This window comes from Tachypleus tridentatus, chromosome 8 (genome assembly GCF_004210375.1).
Source record: "Tachypleus tridentatus isolate NWPU-2018 chromosome 8, ASM421037v1, whole genome shotgun sequence".
In the NCBI taxonomy this organism is placed as follows: domain Eukaryota; kingdom Metazoa; phylum Arthropoda; class Merostomata; order Xiphosura; family Limulidae; genus Tachypleus; species Tachypleus tridentatus.
Genome location: NC_134832.1, coordinates 97,138,728 through 97,157,671, shown reverse-complemented (window position 1 = coordinate 97,157,671; position 18,944 = coordinate 97,138,728). Strand labels below are relative to the sequence as shown.

Genomic DNA, 18,944 nt, shown 5'->3' with positions numbered 1-18,944 from the left:
GGAAACTAAATTCAATTATTGACAACAGGAAAAGTAAATTAATAACTATCTAAGGAAATGTTATTCTACAAATTTCACTTTTTAAAATATAACAGTTCAAATGGTAAAGAACACCAACATTTTGCACTAAAAAAGTCTCTGATCCTGACAAATATCTAATTAATATTTAACAATTTTTAAGAATATCTTTAGCAATGAAACAAATATGTACAAGACCTTCACTGAGTTAGCTAGTCAGTCACAAGGTGTTCATTTGTCAGGTGGTGAAGTACTTGAAGAGAGTCAATATAGTAAATCGGCAATGACAGTTACCCTAAGCATCAATGAAGAGTGAAATCCACACATTTTGTACTTAAGTTTTGGTTCTTCTTTAGCATTATTTTCTTTTTTTTTTTTTACTTGAATTAGTTTGAATACTTTTTTTTTTTGAGGGGGGGGGTACACTGATGACTTATTTTCAAACTATACAAGATCATGAACTTAACTACATAACTATTTTCTTGTACAAGTTTTCTATTACATGGTTGTCACATTATATTGCCAAATCAAATGAAACTAACTTATTATGAATAAATCAATTTTTCTACACAAACATGTCATGACTAAATATAAAAACATTAAACCTTTTCATGGAAAATCTTCATGATGATGTCTTCTACTGCACCCACTGCTTCTTTTTCACCAGCTATCGTCAACTCATCCTTCATGACACTAAGAGGTGGAACATTGATTCGAGTTCCTGTCTTGTTCATCAACTGAGTGATATTTTGATTGTATGGCCCACAAATAAATGGATGATAAATTTTAGGGATGTCTAACCTTTGAAAGGCAAGCTTAGCCTGTTAAAAGAAAATCAAAGGAGTGAAATTTTGCTTATGTAATATAATTTTGTCAAATGAAAACATTAGTTCAAACTATCCAAATATCAACCAAACAACAAAGTTAGTTTATATTGGTTGCACAAATTTATGGTTATTTTAGCAGTGTCATGAAAAAATGCACTAAAATTAATCAATTTCTGTATGGCAAAAAACAATAGTAAAACCACTTCCCAAATCTAGCATACTTCAAGCCATAAATTCAGGAATCAGTAGCAACTAAATCACCACAAGGGATTTTTTTCCCAATCTTAATTAGAAGTTACTGATAGTCAGATCTATTATATAATCTACAACACTTAAAAAAGAAAACTTATTCAAAATCTAAACTTTATAAGACTGCTATAACTAAAATTTACTGCTTTTTTAATGCTAGCATATCTTATACCTTTCAGAAAACAATAACTTTACATGAAAATGGGTGTGATTCTTCTATTTGGGGCCTGCTGCTTTTAAGGATAAGTAATTATTAAAATATTTCCCTACAATAAATTTACTAAATATGGTATCAGAGTACAGAAAATATAAGTGTTAATAAACAACTGACACTAATGAGGTTCTGCAGTGAAATATAAAACTAAAGTGAAAGGATTTTTATTCTTAAAATGAAAATTATTTCATTGCTATTTAGTAGGCTTCATAAATTTCAAAAAACAATCTTTCAAAATAGTTTTTGCAAAAATCTGATTTTGTGAAAAATATACCCTAGTGTCTATTGAAAGCATGACACTTTGGTAAAGATGAACTTGGTAAATTCAGTATTAGCACTTAGTTTCACTGTACAGAAACTGTTTTCATACAAAAGTATCAACTAATATAAACAAGTATGTAAGCTAGTCATACAAGCAGTATATATATATATATATATATATATATATATATATATATATATATATTCACATTTTTTTTCTTCCCAACTCCAATTATAAATTTGTTAATATCCCCCTACTGAAGCACCTTCCAAGTTGTATACAATTTAGTTTATATATAAACATGTCTTGGTGTATGATCAGGTGAATTGATTGGTTTTCATTGTACTGTATACAGGAGATATATTGTGCAACTTCAAAATTAAAGATTACTACCATACCCATACTATGATAGTCAAAGCCTAGGTTATTATGAATTTAACTAGTTGTGGTTAATCCTTTCAATAAATATTTTTGGTGACTAGTTTATCTGCTTTTAGAGAGAAACTGGAACAGGAAATACCTAAAATGCTTTTAGTGTTATCACAAGTTTTTCAATTATATGCTTTGATATGTTATACAACAGGTACGATTTATTTGTTTTGTACTATGCAATTCAAAATTCACACATAACGGGTCTAATACAGGTTTGAATACTATTTGAATGCTAATACTGATAAATTAATAATTGAGATTACCATGAAACTACCTGGTACATAGTTTTGATTCAACATGTCAAGTTATAAATATATAAATATAAACTATAACATTCTTAATTATATTGAGATAGAGAAAAAATTGAAAAATTTAAGTATCATTACCAAAATGTAAAACTTGTAAAACATCAAAAAACAGCATTTTACTAACTAATTTCTAGACCCGAGACTAAAATGTCAGTATAATCTATAATGGTTCCATAAAGTAAAAACATGCTGGAAAGGAACAAACTCAAAAAATTGTATTAAAAACCAAGAACAAGTGAAAAGGTTGGATAGCTATTGAACTACAAGTATCCATTCCAATAAGAAGCAGTCATATCACAATTGTGCCTTGTAGATCTTGCTTTCAAAAAGCACTTGAGCTACCAGAACCATCTGGAATTGATCTAATACTTCATGCTATGCATGACTTCAAGATTAAAGAATATAAATGTACCACTGGACTACACAAAAAGTTGTGTATTTAACATATTAATAACTGTTTTCAAATAACAAAGGTATCACCACAAACGTAATCCATAGTACTAGTTTTAGACATTAAGTATATAATGAAAAAATAAATTCTACTCACTTGTTCATCAGAAATAACCTGGATTTCATGTGCAGCCTTTTCTATCCCTTCCTTTGTTCCACTAATTTTAATCATATCGGAGTGATCTTCAGGCCTCGGGACAGAAATCTTTGTAGCTGTGCTCAACTCAAGTTCAGCCAATTTTTTGGCACTTTTGCCCAAAATGAAACGGTGATGTTCTTTTGGGATAGATATACAAACAATAGCCTATCCAAAACAATAACTTTCCTTCAATTTTTTCAAAGCACTCATGATAAAAAGCAAGTCTTTGATAAAATATATTTGATAATAATATTGCTGGAGGTAATAACACCAAAATATGTCTGCTTGTGATAAACAAATTACTCCTAATGGCATACTTAACCATTTTTCAGTCAGGTACCTCCAAGTTTTAGAGAAAACATCAACTTCAAGAAATGTGTAATCTTTCCCCTCAAATTAAACTCCAAAATTAAATTAGAACTGATATGTTTATATTTCAAATTTTCTTTGATGCAAATTTTATTAATATTTGTTTTGAAATCATTAATAAAATTAAAAGTGCTAGCTCAAATAAAGTATATTTCCCCACTATAATCATTACCAAGATGATAGAAATCATTAAATTGAGCAAACAGATTTCATTAGTTAGGATATTGAATAAAACTGGAAATTTGTTGATTATGTTTTGCTCAAATTGTGTGAAATATTGCATTTTTGAAGTTGGTTACAGAGAACTGTAAAAATGAGCTTTCCACATTACTTTAATAATCTTGCTGAAGATTGTGATATTTTCTATATTCTCTACCTTCCTTATGCATATTGTAAAATTTTGAGTTTATGCTTGAAGTTTATACAGGCTTTCTATTTTTTCGTTAATGGTCTTACATTTCTTTTGCATACCAGAAAAAAGGTAGCAAGTTGGATTTCTATCCATGTTTATTTTATGAAAATAACTGTTTTTTCTGTATAAAAGAACTGCCACTGTTATAACTTCAGTTAGGTCACGACCTATACATCAGTTGGGATTTTAAAAAAATTTAGGTTTTGTCCCACATGTGCAAGAATTTTGACATTCTAATAGGATATTAATCAATTTTTTTATTCTGATGTTAAGACAACTGAGAAGTTATGATATTGTGAATTATAATTGAGCATTTCACTTCATTATAAAAATATTTACCAAAAATTATTTTAAAGAGGTGTCGTTATTATGCTGAGTATTTCAGACATGGCAAGTTTATTATCAATGCCATGTTAAGAATTTGCCAGTATAAAGCTACTACAGTTAAATGAATAACATACAAACAATAACAAGGTTAGCTTAATAACCTATACAGAAAAAAAAACAATTTTACTTGCAGATGTGACTGATTGCAGTGACGTTATTTGTTCTAAAACATTATTAAACATTGTAAATAATATACTTTTGCTCATAAACAAACCTGGGTCTGTAGTTCATTCACCACCATTCGACGAGCTTTTAACACAGCATCTTCCTTTCCTGTAACTAAAATTGTAAGGCTTAGATCTTTTGATGAGCTGACTTCAATGTGAGCACCAGTCTTCTGCATGATTTCTGCACAGATTTTAGCTTGTTCTCCTTGTTCACCAAATCTATGAGTACTGATCTCTCGATATCTTCGTTCCTCTAAAGGTACTCGAAATACCTGTAAAAATATAGTTAAGACCCAAACAATATTTTTCATTCTACAGAAAATGCCAACCTAAGCAGCTTCTATGTTAATTTATGGATTAGGTAATGTCAGATTTATATAAAAATTCATGAAGACAGTGATACAAATATACAAAGATAAATTACTCAGATGCTAATGAGCAGCCAAATATGAAAAACAGACAGTTTAACTTCATCATTAACAGCTTTAAATCATAATATAGCATCCAGATACATGAAAACCCATTGCATTTGCTTTTGTACTGAAGCATAAGTCATTTTTCCATTAAGCTTACACAATAAATAATGAAAACAATTGGTAATATTTAAAAATTAAAGCAAATTACAATTTAAATTTAATAGTTTTTCTGAAAAACCTTTCGCTAATTACAGTAATTCATAACTTGAGTTTATAGTAACAGAAACTAACAATCTACCAAAGTTAAGATGTTTTAGTGAAGTTTCTTTAAAGTAGTGATTAGTTTTTAATTTCAATTACAAAATAAACAGTAACCAGTTTTAATAAAACATTTATATCCATTTAACTATTTAAAAAATTACATTGCAATTACCAATTTGCACACATCTTAAATAAGTTACCATATAAATTTACCTGTAATGTAAAAATCACTTATTTTAAGACTCAACCTGAACATCTGTATACTGAAGAGCTTTACAGAGAAAAACAGAATGTACCTTAACCAGCAAGTTCTGTTTATATTACTTACAATGTCACTGTACTTTTAATTCTGTGCAAATTCATTTCTCTACCATAGCTATGAGCCAGAGTAGCTATTTAAATCATTGACTTTAGCAATTAATTTGGCAGACCTTTATTTCTGTTCTCACTTCCATCTCATTTGTGGAATTTCACATGCTGGAGTTGATTGATTGATTTAGTGTTTTATGGCACAAAGCAGCGAGGCTATCTGCGCCAAACATCCGGTGAAAATGTAAAAATAAAGTAAATGTAGTAAAAGACAAATAGAAATGAAGGTAAAACAAAAAAGTATAAAACCGATGTTGACACCTAGTTTACAATGTTAAGAGAGAAAGCAGAGTATAAGAAGTTGTAAGGTATTTACTCTAGCAAAATGGTAATGATCACAACCCACCAGGAAGACTAACAGATAAGTTCAAGAACCACCATCAGTCACCTGAAGTTGGCCTTTCTAGTCCTGGTTCCAGGTTATGTGTCATAGCAGCCAGTATCAAAATGTAAAAGAATAGAAGTTTTAAAAGACATATAGCAAAATCTTAATAATAATGAGTAGCCAAACGTCCAGTAAAAAGGTAAAAGTAAAGTAAATGTAGTAAAATTTGTAAAAGTAAACGAAGGTAAAAACAAAACAGCAATTAAAACCAGAAAATTGCATAAAACTGATGTTGACATCCAGTCTATAAAGTTGTAAAAGACTACCTGTAGCAGAATGGTAATAATCATAACCCGCCAGGAAGACTAACAGGTAAGTATAAAAACCACTGCCAGTCACCTGAAGTTGGTCTTTCCAGTCCTGGTTCTGGGTTATGAGTCAATATGGCCAGTACTAAAAGGTAAAGTAGTAAAAGTGTGAAATGATATGCAGCAAAATTATAATAACAACTCACCAGGACGACTAACAAGTAGTTCAAACGGATAGTTCAAACAGTAGTGTTAGTCACCTGAAGTTGGCCTTTCCAGTCCTGGTGTCGAGTTATTTAATGTTCTGGCCATTGTCCAATGTCAAATTGAATAAGAGATTAAAACTGTATAAAAGGAACTACAATTAAAAAAGGTGTAATGAATAAATATGCAACACTTAAATGAGATTAAAAAGATTAATGGCCATTAAAAAATTAAAAACGTTATCAAGGTGGACAGAGTCACCATTACCAATAACACTCTCCAATGTTACAGATTGACCCTGGGAAAAAAAATGTTTAAAATATTGCTGTCGTTGAGAATTGTAACGATGGCAAGAAAGTAAAACATGGCTGATAGTGATTTGAATGTTACACAAACGACACATTGGTGCATCAGATCCAGATAAAAGAAAATGATGAGTTAAAAAACTGTGACCAATGCGTAGCCTAGTGAGAACAACTTCCTCCTTCCAAACTTTACGGAAGCTAGATGGCCAAAGTCCAATATAGGGTTTGATTTGAAAAAGTTTGTTGTCGCGTTGCTCACTCCAAGTGGACTGTCTTGAAGACAAGACCATAGTCCATGTACGGAATAGGCATAGGGGTGATGGTGCTGGAGCAGACAGATTTAGCTGCCATGTCTGCAAGCTCGTTCCGCAAATACCATCATGGCCTGGTATCCAGAAAAACTGGATTGAAGTAGCTGTTAATGAGAAATGGGCCAGTCGGTTTTGAATATCAGCGAGAACAGGATGTGAGCCAATGTGTAGCAATTCCAAGGCAAGTATAGAACTAAGCGAATCAGTATAAATAGTGCAGTTGGAGTACTGCTCAGCTGCAATATGATCCAGGGCAAGAGATATGGCATACAGTTCAGCAGTGAACACAGAAGCTGTAGAGGGGATTCTGCACACAACAACTGAACCACAGCAAACCATAGCAGAGCACACTGAATTACCTGATTTGGAACCATCTGTATAAATGGGAACTGAATGAGTGTTTGAAAGATATTCATTGAATAAAAGACGGTACTTCCAATCTGGAGTATCTGCCTTTTTTAGGTGACTGAAAGAAAAGTCACATTTGGGGGCTGTAATAAGCCATGGTGGGATGGTCCGACCTGTGGAATCTGCAATGTTATCCAAGGACAGACCCAATTCATCCAATTGCGCCCGGATGCAAAGGCCAAACGGAGCAATGACAAATCATCTGTTCTGAAAAAGTACTGTCCACCGAGGAAGGAAAACACATTCCCAGGTGAGATGTTTTGGTGAGGAATGAAGTTTCGGAAGTACATTGTAAAGATAGTTGCAAACGGCGAAGGTGTAGAGAAGGTTCATGAGATTCAATGTATATGCTTTGAACTGGAGAGGTACGGAAAGCCCCAGTGCAGAGTCGAAGTCCTTGGTGATGAATGGGGTCCAGCATCTTTAAGGCCAAGGGTCTGGCAGAGCCATAGACCATTAATCCATAGTCGAGTTTCGATTGAATAAGAGCACGATATACCTTTAACATTGAACAGCGATCTGCCCCCCAACTGGGAGAAGAGAGGACACGGAGGATGTTCAGTGCTCTTGTGCATTTGACCCGAAGCTGCTTTAAGTGTGGTATAAAGGTCAGTTTATGATCAAAGATAAGCCCCAAGAACTTGGTCTCCGGGACCACTGGCAGCAAAACTTTACCGATATGAAGTTCAAGATCAGGGTGAATACCCCGTTGACAGCAAAAGTGCATGCATACGGTTTTAGAGAGAGAAATTAAAGCCGTTCACCAGAATCCACTTCCATACACGATTGAGGGCAATTTATAGTTGCCGCTCAATATATCTCGTGTTTGACGACTGACATGAGATGTGAAAGTCGTCGACATAAAGCCCATTCGCAACAGTGAGTTGTTCAGTGATAGTATTTATCTTTATACTGAAAAGTGTGACACTCAATACACAGCCTTGAGGGACTCCAAGTTCCTGTACAAAAACGGGAAAGTGTTGAACCCACACAAACTTTGAAACTCCTGTCCATTAAAAAATTTTTAATAAACATGGGTAGATGGCCACGTAATCCATATGTATGGAGGTCTCACAAAACGCCATACCTCCATGTTGTGTCGTAAGCCTTCTCTATGTCAAAGAATATTGATACAAGATGTTGGCGGTTGAGAAAGGCTTCTCTGATAGATGTTTCAAGACGAATTAGGTGGTCAGTGGTGGAGTGTTGTCGACGGAACCCACAGTGGGTGGGCGAGAGGAGGTTGTTTGATTCTAGGAACCAAACAAGACGAACATTAACCATCCTTTCTAAGGTCTTACAGAGACAGCTTGTCAAAGCAATTGGACGGTAGTTTGAAGGAATCTTGGGATTTTTCCCTGGCTTAGAGAAAGGTAAAATAATAGCCTGGCGCCAGGCATCAGGAAAAACATTCTCCTGCCAGATCCAGTTGAAGACAATCAGAAGGACATCAAGAGAAGCAGGAGAGAGATGGTGCAGCATGTCATAATGAATATCATCAGGTCCAACAGACGTACTGGCAGACCGATGAAGGGTCATTTTCAGTTCTACCAGGGTAAAGGGACAATTATAGTCAAAGAAACAGTCAGTTCAAAAGGAAAGAGGTGATTGCTCTGCCCGAGTCTTGATGACCAGGAAGGTGGAGGAACAAGCAGAAGTGCTAGATACCCGGGCAAAAGCTTTCACCTAGAGAGTCAGCGATGCTCCGGACATCAGTCACCTCCTGATCAGAGAGTAAGATTGAGAGGGGGACAGAATTGTAGTGCCCATTAACCTTTCGAATCCTGTCCCATATGATCTTGGAACTGGTGGTAGAAGATATGCTAGTTGTGAACTTAATCCAAGATTCCTTCTGGCTTTGACGTCTTACCCACCTAGCATGTGCACGGGCCCGTTGGAAAGCAACATGGTTTGAAAGTGTGGGATATCTACGAAAAGTATCCCAGGCCCGTTTTTTAGCCTTCCATGCTAAGTGGCAAGCAGGATTCCACCACGGACGAGGATATCGTGGAAAACGTGTTGAGGTTTTAGGAATAAACTGAGCAGCCGCTTGTATAATACAGTCAGTTACCGCTGCTACACAGTCGTCTATTGATGGCTGATTCACGATGGCAGGATCATGTTCTGCAAGAGCAGCGAAAGAGGACCAGTCTGCCTGATCCAGCTTCCACCGGGGCACACGGGTAGGGTGGCATCGACCACGGCCAGTCTCTCTCAAAAGAATCGGAAAATCATCACTGCCTCGTGGATTACTGTCAACTCTCCATGAAAAATGGGAGAATAATGAAGGGGAGCAAACCGAGAGATCAATAGCAGTAAAGGACTGACTAGGTGCATGAAAGTAATTGGAAGAACCAGTATTGAAAAGAGAAAGATTGTGATCAGAGAGAATCCGCTCTACAGATCAACCCCTCCCATCAATAACAGCACTTCCCCAGAGGGGATGATGTCCATTAAAATCCCCCCAGAATTAGAAATGGAGATGGCAACTGTTCAACAAGAGCATCAAGGTCTGATTGATCATTTGTCTCTCCAGGGTACAGGTACAGAGAACAAACAGTGATGGTATGACCCAAGGAAACAAGGATGGCTACGGCCTCCAAGGGTGTGTTGAGTGACAAAGACGGGGTGGGCACATGCTGATCAACCAACAGTGCCACCCCTCCATGTACTCAACCATCACACAACCTGTCATTTCTGTACAGAGAAAACTGCCGAATGGAGACTGTATCAGCAGATTTGAGAAATGTTTCTTGTAAAGAAAGACAAACAGGATAGTAGGAAGCAATCAGTGTTTTGATATTATCCAAATTAGAACGTAAACCTCAACAGTTCCATTGTATCAAGGTGGCCATTTTTAAGAACGGGTAGGTGAAGTGGCTGGGGAACCCTTCGGTTTACGACCACATCTTTTTTCTTTACTGTCTTTAGTCGGAGGAGGTCTATCAACTTCCATGGATCCTGCCCTGGGTCGAATGGGCAGGTTTTTGTTATTGAAAGGGGAATCCAGTGACTGAGGATGCGAACGAATAATTGTTTTGTCTCTTGTGGTGGGAGAAAAAGATGTATCAGAAGAAATGCCTGTATTTGAAACTGAAGGACGTGGATCTTGAGGTTTGTTGGAAGGTATGGGAGGAACAGAGATGGGTGTGGAAGTCGATTCATCAACCTTTTTAACCACGGAGGTGAAAAGGCTTTTCATTTGTTTTGAAAACGATTCTCTTGAGGCACAGAGATCTGTCTGCACTCCCACTGTAGTTGTGGAATGAAGTGCAGCAGCATATGTCCAAGATGGAGTGGTGGACAGCAATTTCCGAGCCTCAGGATAATTAATGTTATGTATCGTTCTCAAACGCTACACCTCTTTTTCCTCCAACCATTTTGGGCAAGAATGAAAGTAAGAGGGGTGAGAACCATTGCAGTTGATGCAATGTGGGTTCATGTCACAGTCATAGGCATCGTGGTCCTTGCCTCCACAACGAGCACATGTCAGGGAACCACGACAAGATGTCTTTGAGTGGCTGAATCTCTGACATTGGAAACATCGAAGAGGGTTTGGAATGTATGGCTGAACCCTGCAAATGAGATAACCTGCCTTGATGGTGGCAGGCGCACGTGGTGAAGTAAATGTTAAGACGAGGGTATTTGTTGGCAGTGTAACTCCATCTTTGCGAGTGGAGATGCACCTCACTGCAGAAACTCCTTGAGTGGAGAGACCAGCAAGAATCTCTGACTCGGGAACGTTCTTCAAATCCCTTTCAACAATAACTCCTCATGAAGAATTCAAAGTAGCATGAGGTGTAACCTCAATAGGTATATCCCCAATTGCCTTTGAATTCAAGATAAGTTCACTGTGTTGGGATGTGGATGTTTCAACCAATATGTCACCAGATCGAAGCTTCTTTACTGACTTTGGAGAGCCAGCAAGTCCCTCTAGTCCCTTCTGAATAAAAAAAAGGGGACATTTGCCCTAAAGGTTTTTCCGAAAGAGAATGTAATATAAGAAAATGAGGTAAGTGTGTTACTGATGTTAAAGATTGCTGTTCAGAGTCTTCAAGACATGGTCGCTTACCCATTGACTGTTTTTTCACAATTTTATTTAAATTTTTTGGGGATCCATACAAAAAAGAAAAATTTTAGTACCCACTGACCCCACCCACCATGGAGCCCTACAAGGAGACGCACTACAAAGTCATGCAAGGACAATGCAGCAACGCCAGGGTTTCATGAGCACTATACCCAAACACCAGCATCAGGTACAATGTCCACAACACCCGTTGAGAACTTCCAACACTGGTACTTGGTTGACTCTAGCCCAAGTGGACCAGCTGATTGACCCAAGGGGGGCCACCCAAAGGCCGCCCGTCTACAGGAATTAGAGGCCAAAGTGGTGTGTTAGGGTTGGACCCCTCAACCACCAGGATCCTCTCCTCCCCTTCACGGGTCGCCACGCACGGCAAACATGTGGGTGAATGTTTAGATCCCAGAGAAGGTAACCAGACAGAACAAAACCTTCCCTGGGAGGTCCCCTCACCACGTACAGGAATCCACACCGAGAGGCACATGCTGGAGTACATTTTGAAACTGCATCATCAAAACTTGCCTGGTTTCTTTATTTTATAGACAGTACATCTAATTTATGTTAAATGCCAAGCTATTTAAAGTAAAGAATTTATCTTAAACAGTGATAGGACTGTTTATTTCATTTACACTTTATTTAAAAATTGCATTTATCTACAGTTCTGCATTGTATATGCAAAAAATTAGTAAAATGCAGCAAGATAACCACTTCCTAAAATGCATAAAAAGTGGTTCAAAGTATCAAGTATTTATATAACATTTGAACAATCAGATTTCTCCAAGCATCATTTTTAAAAATAAGAGAAGACAGATGTATACACAAGTTTCGTAGCAAGGTGCAAGTTACCTTTTTCATAGATTGTATGTTGATTTGACTGAGGCAACTTCAAAAAGATTAAAATACTAGGTTTTTACTTTAGCGATCCATAAGTCAAGCTATTAGACAAGTTATATTTGTTTCTCTTTGTTTATCTATAAGTATACAGTTACTTTGTAACAAACCAATGTTCCAACACTATCAAACATATAAAACAATTGAATTATCTGAAAAGCTGTACATAGTATACTACTGTAACAAGTAATTGGGAAATAATTTGTTCATTTCTATTTTTAAACTATGTATTGTTAACCAGATGTTAAAATGAATATGAATATATGAAATTATGAACTACAGAGAATTTTCCAAAGTTGTTTTTCCTCAGCTTAGGTTTCACACTTTCATCAAAAGCATTTTTTTTGTAATGAAGTTACTGAAATAAAATTTTGTATTCTAAACCATGAAAAAGAATGCATCTTACATGTGACAAGTTATATTAATAAAAAAACTTGTGTAATACAAGTAATTAATAAGCATTGTTATAAAGAATGTAAGAACCTGCAAAACAAAAGCCTAAACCATGGAAGTAAATATAAGCAAACCGAGTAAGTAATGCTTAAGCAATCACATACAGGAAATTTGCTAAATTGAAATTAAAAAAGAAGCCATCTATTATATTGTTTATATTTTAATTTATATTTCCCCTAAGATATGACTGCACTAAGAATATCTTGCACAATAAAAGTAAAGCCTAAGTGATGAAAATTAATACAATTAGAGAAATAGCTCAAGGCTAAAATTAGGCAGAACACAGAATCACAAACATAACTGTTTCAATTATTTGTATGTTTGAAATAATAGGACATAATGGTATTAAAAGCCTAAATTTTGATTAGTTATTTTGTGACAAAAATAAAAAAAACTCCAATTTGTCAACTGATTAAAATACTCAGTTAATCAACATTAATTTTGACTGGTTGATTAATCATAACACCAATTATATTTTTAATGATACTAATTGGTATAGTTGCTGCTCATAGGTAATACTAACTCACACCATAACATTTATTGTTCATGTAGTTTGACAGTATAAATAAATATTGTCTAGACTATTATTATGTCTGTCATAACCTAGTCAGCCTGCTAAGTTCTGGTATTGGACAAACAATCTCATCACTTTCAAATATAACAAAAACATGTATATAGTTGACAAACTGTTACATTCTTTACTTTCACGTTCTTTGGACTTAACTACTACAAACTATATTTACTTAATACCTAAATTTACCCTACGGGTAGTTTTATTCAACATTTTTAAACTTGCTTCTAATCTATTTCAACAGAATTCTATTTATTCAATCCTTTTATTGTATCCATTAAAAAATAATAAATGTATATAAATTTTCACTTCTTGTACATACAACATTATAATGATCCTTTATTTCATATCATCCACTAAGAAGTATATTTTACCCTTACTTCCCCACCATCAAATAGGTGTTTATACAGTAGCTCTCTTTCTAAGTTTAATTACAACTTATACAAAGCTATTTGCCAAACTGTACAGAAATGCTTAAAAGTACAACAGAAGTACAACAATACCTGGGTTATGACAGAACTCCTGACTTTCATCTGTTTATTCCATTGTCCCATATTGGCTTGAGGTGCCATCTGAATTAATTCCTTCTCTGGTAAGGCTGGAAAAAGGTCATCATAGTTGAAAACAGTTTGAGGAACATAGACTTCACTGTCCTGTAGAGACAAACTCTGCAAATTTGGGTCTGATATATCGTCGCCTGCACCTTGAAAGGTTGCCGAGTGTTGAACCGCATCCATTTTTTAGGGCCAGTTACACGTGCCAAGTCGAACAGTACAGCTAAAACATCAATAACAAATTAATCAAAATTTAACATACACACAAATCATTAACAAAATACGAAACTCCACTGAATTTCATCCTCTTAACTGAGCTCCTGAAAGTTTCACAATTGGTAAAGCAAGTTAATTTTAACAATACTTGGCTACCTCAAAAAATCAACATAACACCATAACAGTTGTCATTGTAATAAATGATTTACATAAATTGGGTTGCAACCACTATTGTGTTTGATATGTCCAAGCACTACAGATTAGCTTTGAATTTAGAAAAATGTGTCATAGGTAAAATGAACATTGTGGTTGGAATTCTATTACAAGTTTCTAATTATTAAAAAATCCCTGTAGGACTACCTATAGAATGTGGTGTTAAAAACACAAGTCTATTATTAATGTTTAACAGGTTAATTATAATCATACTTCACCACATAAGAACTTTTTTCTTGAGGATTAAGATCCTTAACCTTCATGGCCAGATCCTTAAAGTTAGAAGTTTTCAACATAGAAAAATATTTCCACTAGATACTTGCTTTCTCTCACAGTTACAGCTATTCAGTTTGACTGCTCTTGAATGCAAAAGTTTTTGTTCACCACTAGATTTGAACTACCAGTGGATAAGCTATGTTTAAGAATGGGACAACCCCCCCCAATCAACAGAAATGAGAGACCCTCCTAATACAGCTGATTTCCCACCTTGCTTAATCTTGAAATAATGATTAGAACACGTATCTATTGGAAATATTTTCAGGATAGGAAAATATTAACTTTTTAAACAATTAGGTGGAAGGACTGTATAAAATTACCTAGATTAGCACCCTTCAAAGCATCTGAAAATCAGCCATAGAGTGGCACCACCATAGAGATAAACAACTGCAGAAAACTACACCACATTGAAACCATGTATACATTTTCCCCAAGTGGAACCAACTGGTGTGTGTCAGAAAGAAAGAACACAACAAGTAATTTATCACAAATCCAAAAGGAAGAGAAATGTGTTAAAAGTAGCTGTGGTGCAGACAACCACAATGAAGATGTCAACTCCAGTTCAATGGCACCAGAAGAAATTAGACCAGCTTCTGGTAGGAGGAAGAACCTCAACAATTCACCTCAGGTGTAGGAGCAACAAGGGATGAAGATTCTCCATTCCAAACACTTAAAAGAATGTATGCAAATCCAACATCACCTAGAATATTATGGGGATATAACATCTAGTCCTAGGTAGGAGGATGTTCCCAGCCCACTCAGAAGGAAGAATTTATGTTGGCTGGTCCAGATCCAACCAAAACCACTTGCCAAGGAATCAGCACACAGGTAGCACTTGGAGGAAGGTGTCCTGCCCAGAAGGTCAAATTACAAAATAAACAAGAAAATCCAGTCCAGATCTATATCAAAAAGAGAGCCACACCTATATAAACAGCATGCCACCTCTCTACGCTCAATTAAGTGAAATTATGCTTACTCAGACTTATTCCTTCATGATCCAACTCCAGCAACTTGGGGTGCTAAGGACTCCCATATGCCACTGAAAAAAAATATAAAAAGGAAGGAAGAAAGATGTAGAGTCCAGAGGATTATACCAGTGAAAAAAGTGCAATGAGTGGCCATTAAACCTATTTTGGAAAGCATACTCTTCCCAGTACTACTGAAAATTAAGTGAGAAACAAAATTCACTATCAAATAAAAGAACTACACTTCAGTAGTAACAAACTATTTTGAAATTTGAAAATATTTACTGATTTTCCCAATATGTACACACAAAAAAATAAATAAAAAGATGTTACATCAAGCACTAGGTCTTACCACTTATACCAGATTAAGAAGTGTCAACTGAATTCAACTGCATAACGAGCAAGCTTCAATAGAAGATGCAACTGACTCCTATTGATGGAGGGTTATCGCATCTTAATTTGCAAGTTTAGACACAGCTGAGCCATATGGTAAACAAGTTTTATTAGGATGGAGTTCAGTGTATTAGAATATCTTAAACCCTCCTTTTGTAAAGACTTGCAAAATTTTAACATACCATGTAAAAAATTTTTTTCTATGCTAGATATTTTGCATTCTTTGCATAGAAAAAGAATGTTTTGTGTAATTTTTCAAATAAAAATGGAAATTTTACTTCGATAGTTTTACAAAGTGTAAATTTTTCTTTTGTTTGTTCTATTAAAATATTTAAATGCACAATTTAAAATATTTTTCTCTTACCATATAATATAGGACTTTAGTGACAAACAAATGCAGAAATTTTTTAAAAATGAAAATAGAGTATGTGGCAAAAAAACTAACTATTCCTGGTACAGACACAGAAAAACATTTAACCACTGTATTTACTTTCCATGACTGGTTTACACTGACTTCCTTTTAATCTTTGCTATAGAAGAATATTTTATTATGTTCATCCTTCAAGGCAAACAGAACATTAAATTATGCCTTGCAGTAGTTTTGCTGAATCATTACTCTGGTTAGTGATTTGTCATTTTAGTTTCCTTTATTACAACAAAAATAATGTAATTCTCATAAACCTAAATTTATGACTAACAAATCAGGTTACAGGCAAATCATAAGAAAACTTATCCAAAATTTAAAATTACTGATAAAATTAATAGAAGTGTTACAAAAAAAAAAAACATTTATTGCATTTTAAATATACATGTCTTGCAAGTTTATAAACTTGCAACTTGCAGTGAGTGAACTTTTCATCTAGTTACTGAAAAAACAAACCCAACTTCATTATGAAACCATGAACACAGCCCTCACATATCTTACAGAGGGGGACCAGATTACACTGCAGACTTGAACCCTATTCTTTTAGCAAAAAGATTATATACTGCACTGCAACATAACAACTCTAACAAACTATAGTTCAGTGCATTCCACTTATTTCCTACACCAGAAAGACAAAACAAATGTAAAGTTACTGTATTAACATTTCACCATTGCATCATCAATTTTCACTGCATCATTAAAAATTTTCAAAATACTTACAAAAAAATAAAATTTATCATTTTCTTGCAATACAAGGTTTGTTTTTTTAATAAATATTTTTATTCACATATTTGTTTCTTCAATATTTTGCCCTCACCATATGCACACTTTTTCTTCAGTGGAATAAATGTGTCTGAAATCCCTGAAGTGATTTCCAATATAAAATGTAATAAAATTTACTGAATATAAATGTGGAAGCTTAAAATACCCTATTAAAATGTTTATTTTAAATTTACACATAAAAACATAAAATGTATGGTAGAACTAAATATGGTCCTGTATAGTTACAACAGTACAAAATTAAAACCTAGATGCTTAAAATAAATTATACTCTACATCAGTACATGATACTACCAAATACTTTATATATTACAATGAACACTGTTTTGCACTGACTTAAAAATAACTTTAAAACTTAAAGTATTTCTATATTACACAAGAATCAAACAAAGCTGTAAAATTATTAGAAATAGCAATCGTCTCAAGTCTTAATATTTTTTCCTCTTCACAAATGCTAACTACAACGGGTAATAGACTAGTAGTACTACTACAAGCAGTGGTAGAAGTAAAACTGGTACTAGTCTTGGCAATCTTATTCTTAAGCTAATCTAGATTACATCAAAATTTTACATCCACTTCTAGTTTCCTCTCTTGGCTAAAAAAGATTGGTAAAATATCGGTTAAACACACTATGAAAATATGCAAACAAAAAAAAACAACAGTGACATTGAAAGTCAAAAAGAATTAAAATCACTCCCAAAATAACAGCATGTACAATTTGCTTACGTGTCAAATTGTACATCAAATACATTCTACGACGCATTATAAAGTTGAAAAAAGATAAGAACACCTAACAAACACAATACTACAATTGTATTAATTGCTCACCGTACTGCGAACAGTAAAGTCGATCCTGCGATACGTTTGTGGCACCCGTCTCCAGTTTCTCTTTTTTAGGAGAGGGAGAGAGAGTCCTGTTTAAAGAACATAAAAAACCGATTTCACAAATAGCAATACACGAAATAAAAGTAAATGATAAAACGAATTATAACAACACCCACTTCACTTACTAAATCATTAAGCTCCACCACTTTCACTACAGTCACGTCCACGACAACTAACACATTAACACCGTATACAACAGTACTAATAATATTATAGAACATGCGTAAGTTAGGTACTCTAATGTTCAACTTCTATTTGAAACGAAACGTCTTATTGGTTATATTAGACGCCATGTGGCGAATTTCTACCAATGACTTTCAAGAAAATGAAATAAGTACGCTATCAAAGAAGTGAAGTAAAAAATTCATCAAAATAAATAAATTTCTTTTAAACAGAATTTTAAAATTCGCAAATGTTGATGTCGTACAATATAAAAAAACTATGAGAGAATCATATTGTATCTCAGAACGGCAGGTATGGGTATTAACACTTTTACTACTAAAGCAGAGAGCAAAGTTTCAACTTTCCTAGGATCCTGAAGATGATCCAGGAAGGTCGAAACGTCGTTCTCTGCTTTAGTAATAAAAGTGTCAATACCCATATTAGTCGTTCTGAGATACATTTTTGTTTCAAGTGGGTTTCTCGTCATCAAGAGAATAAATATTGTAACTCTCGTAAAATAATATCAATGAAAATTATATTTTCCATACCTCTCACATATTGGGAAATTTATTCAAAACCCTCGGTGGGACATTGGTATGTATGCGGGACTTACAGCGCTAACAACCCAATTTCGATACCCGTGGAGGGTAGAGAATACACATTTCACTATGTAGCTTTGTATTTAACTCCAAGTGAACTTAATTTAGATTCCTAGTAGGTCATTAGTAAGTTTGAGACAGATATTCATAGTTTTGTCTCTTTGGCTTAATAACAGCTGTTGTATCCTTAGAGTCTCGACTGTAATGCCCATATATCCCACAATTATAACAGTTCATTCTTCCTGGTATTCTCTGAGTGGTTTCCTTTTTCCACAGTGTCAATAATATACAGTATCTCAAGAAACGTTCTTTCAAGTTACACCTATTTTCTTGCAGTCTA

The 18,944-nt window shown here is 34.6% G+C and overlaps 1 protein-coding gene across 3 annotated transcripts in view; it reads right to left on the bottom strand.

Annotated features, from left to right (window-relative positions):
- Positions 1-18,141, bottom strand: part of LOC143223008 (vigilin-like) — a 64,238-nt gene extending 46,097 nt beyond the window's left edge. The window contains exons 1-7 of one of the 3 annotated variants that reach the window (XM_076450351.1): positions 17,969-18,141; positions 17,787-17,872; positions 15,373-15,435; positions 13,641-13,914; positions 4,282-4,506; positions 2,858-3,064; positions 624-839 (exon numbers count right to left, since the gene is read on the bottom strand). In XM_076450351.1, the coding sequence (XP_076306466.1) occupies positions 624-839; positions 2,858-3,064; positions 4,282-4,506; positions 13,641-13,874 (882 nt within the window). In that variant the 5' untranslated portion in view covers positions 13,875-13,914; positions 15,373-15,435; positions 17,787-17,872; positions 17,969-18,141. The remainder of the gene's footprint in view (positions 1-623; positions 840-2,857; positions 3,065-4,281; positions 4,507-13,640; positions 13,915-15,372; positions 15,436-17,786; positions 17,873-17,968) is intronic. The other 2 variants (XM_076450350.1, XM_076450352.1) reach the window with 2 other exon arrangements.
- Positions 18,142-18,944: the final 803 nt, after the last annotated feature.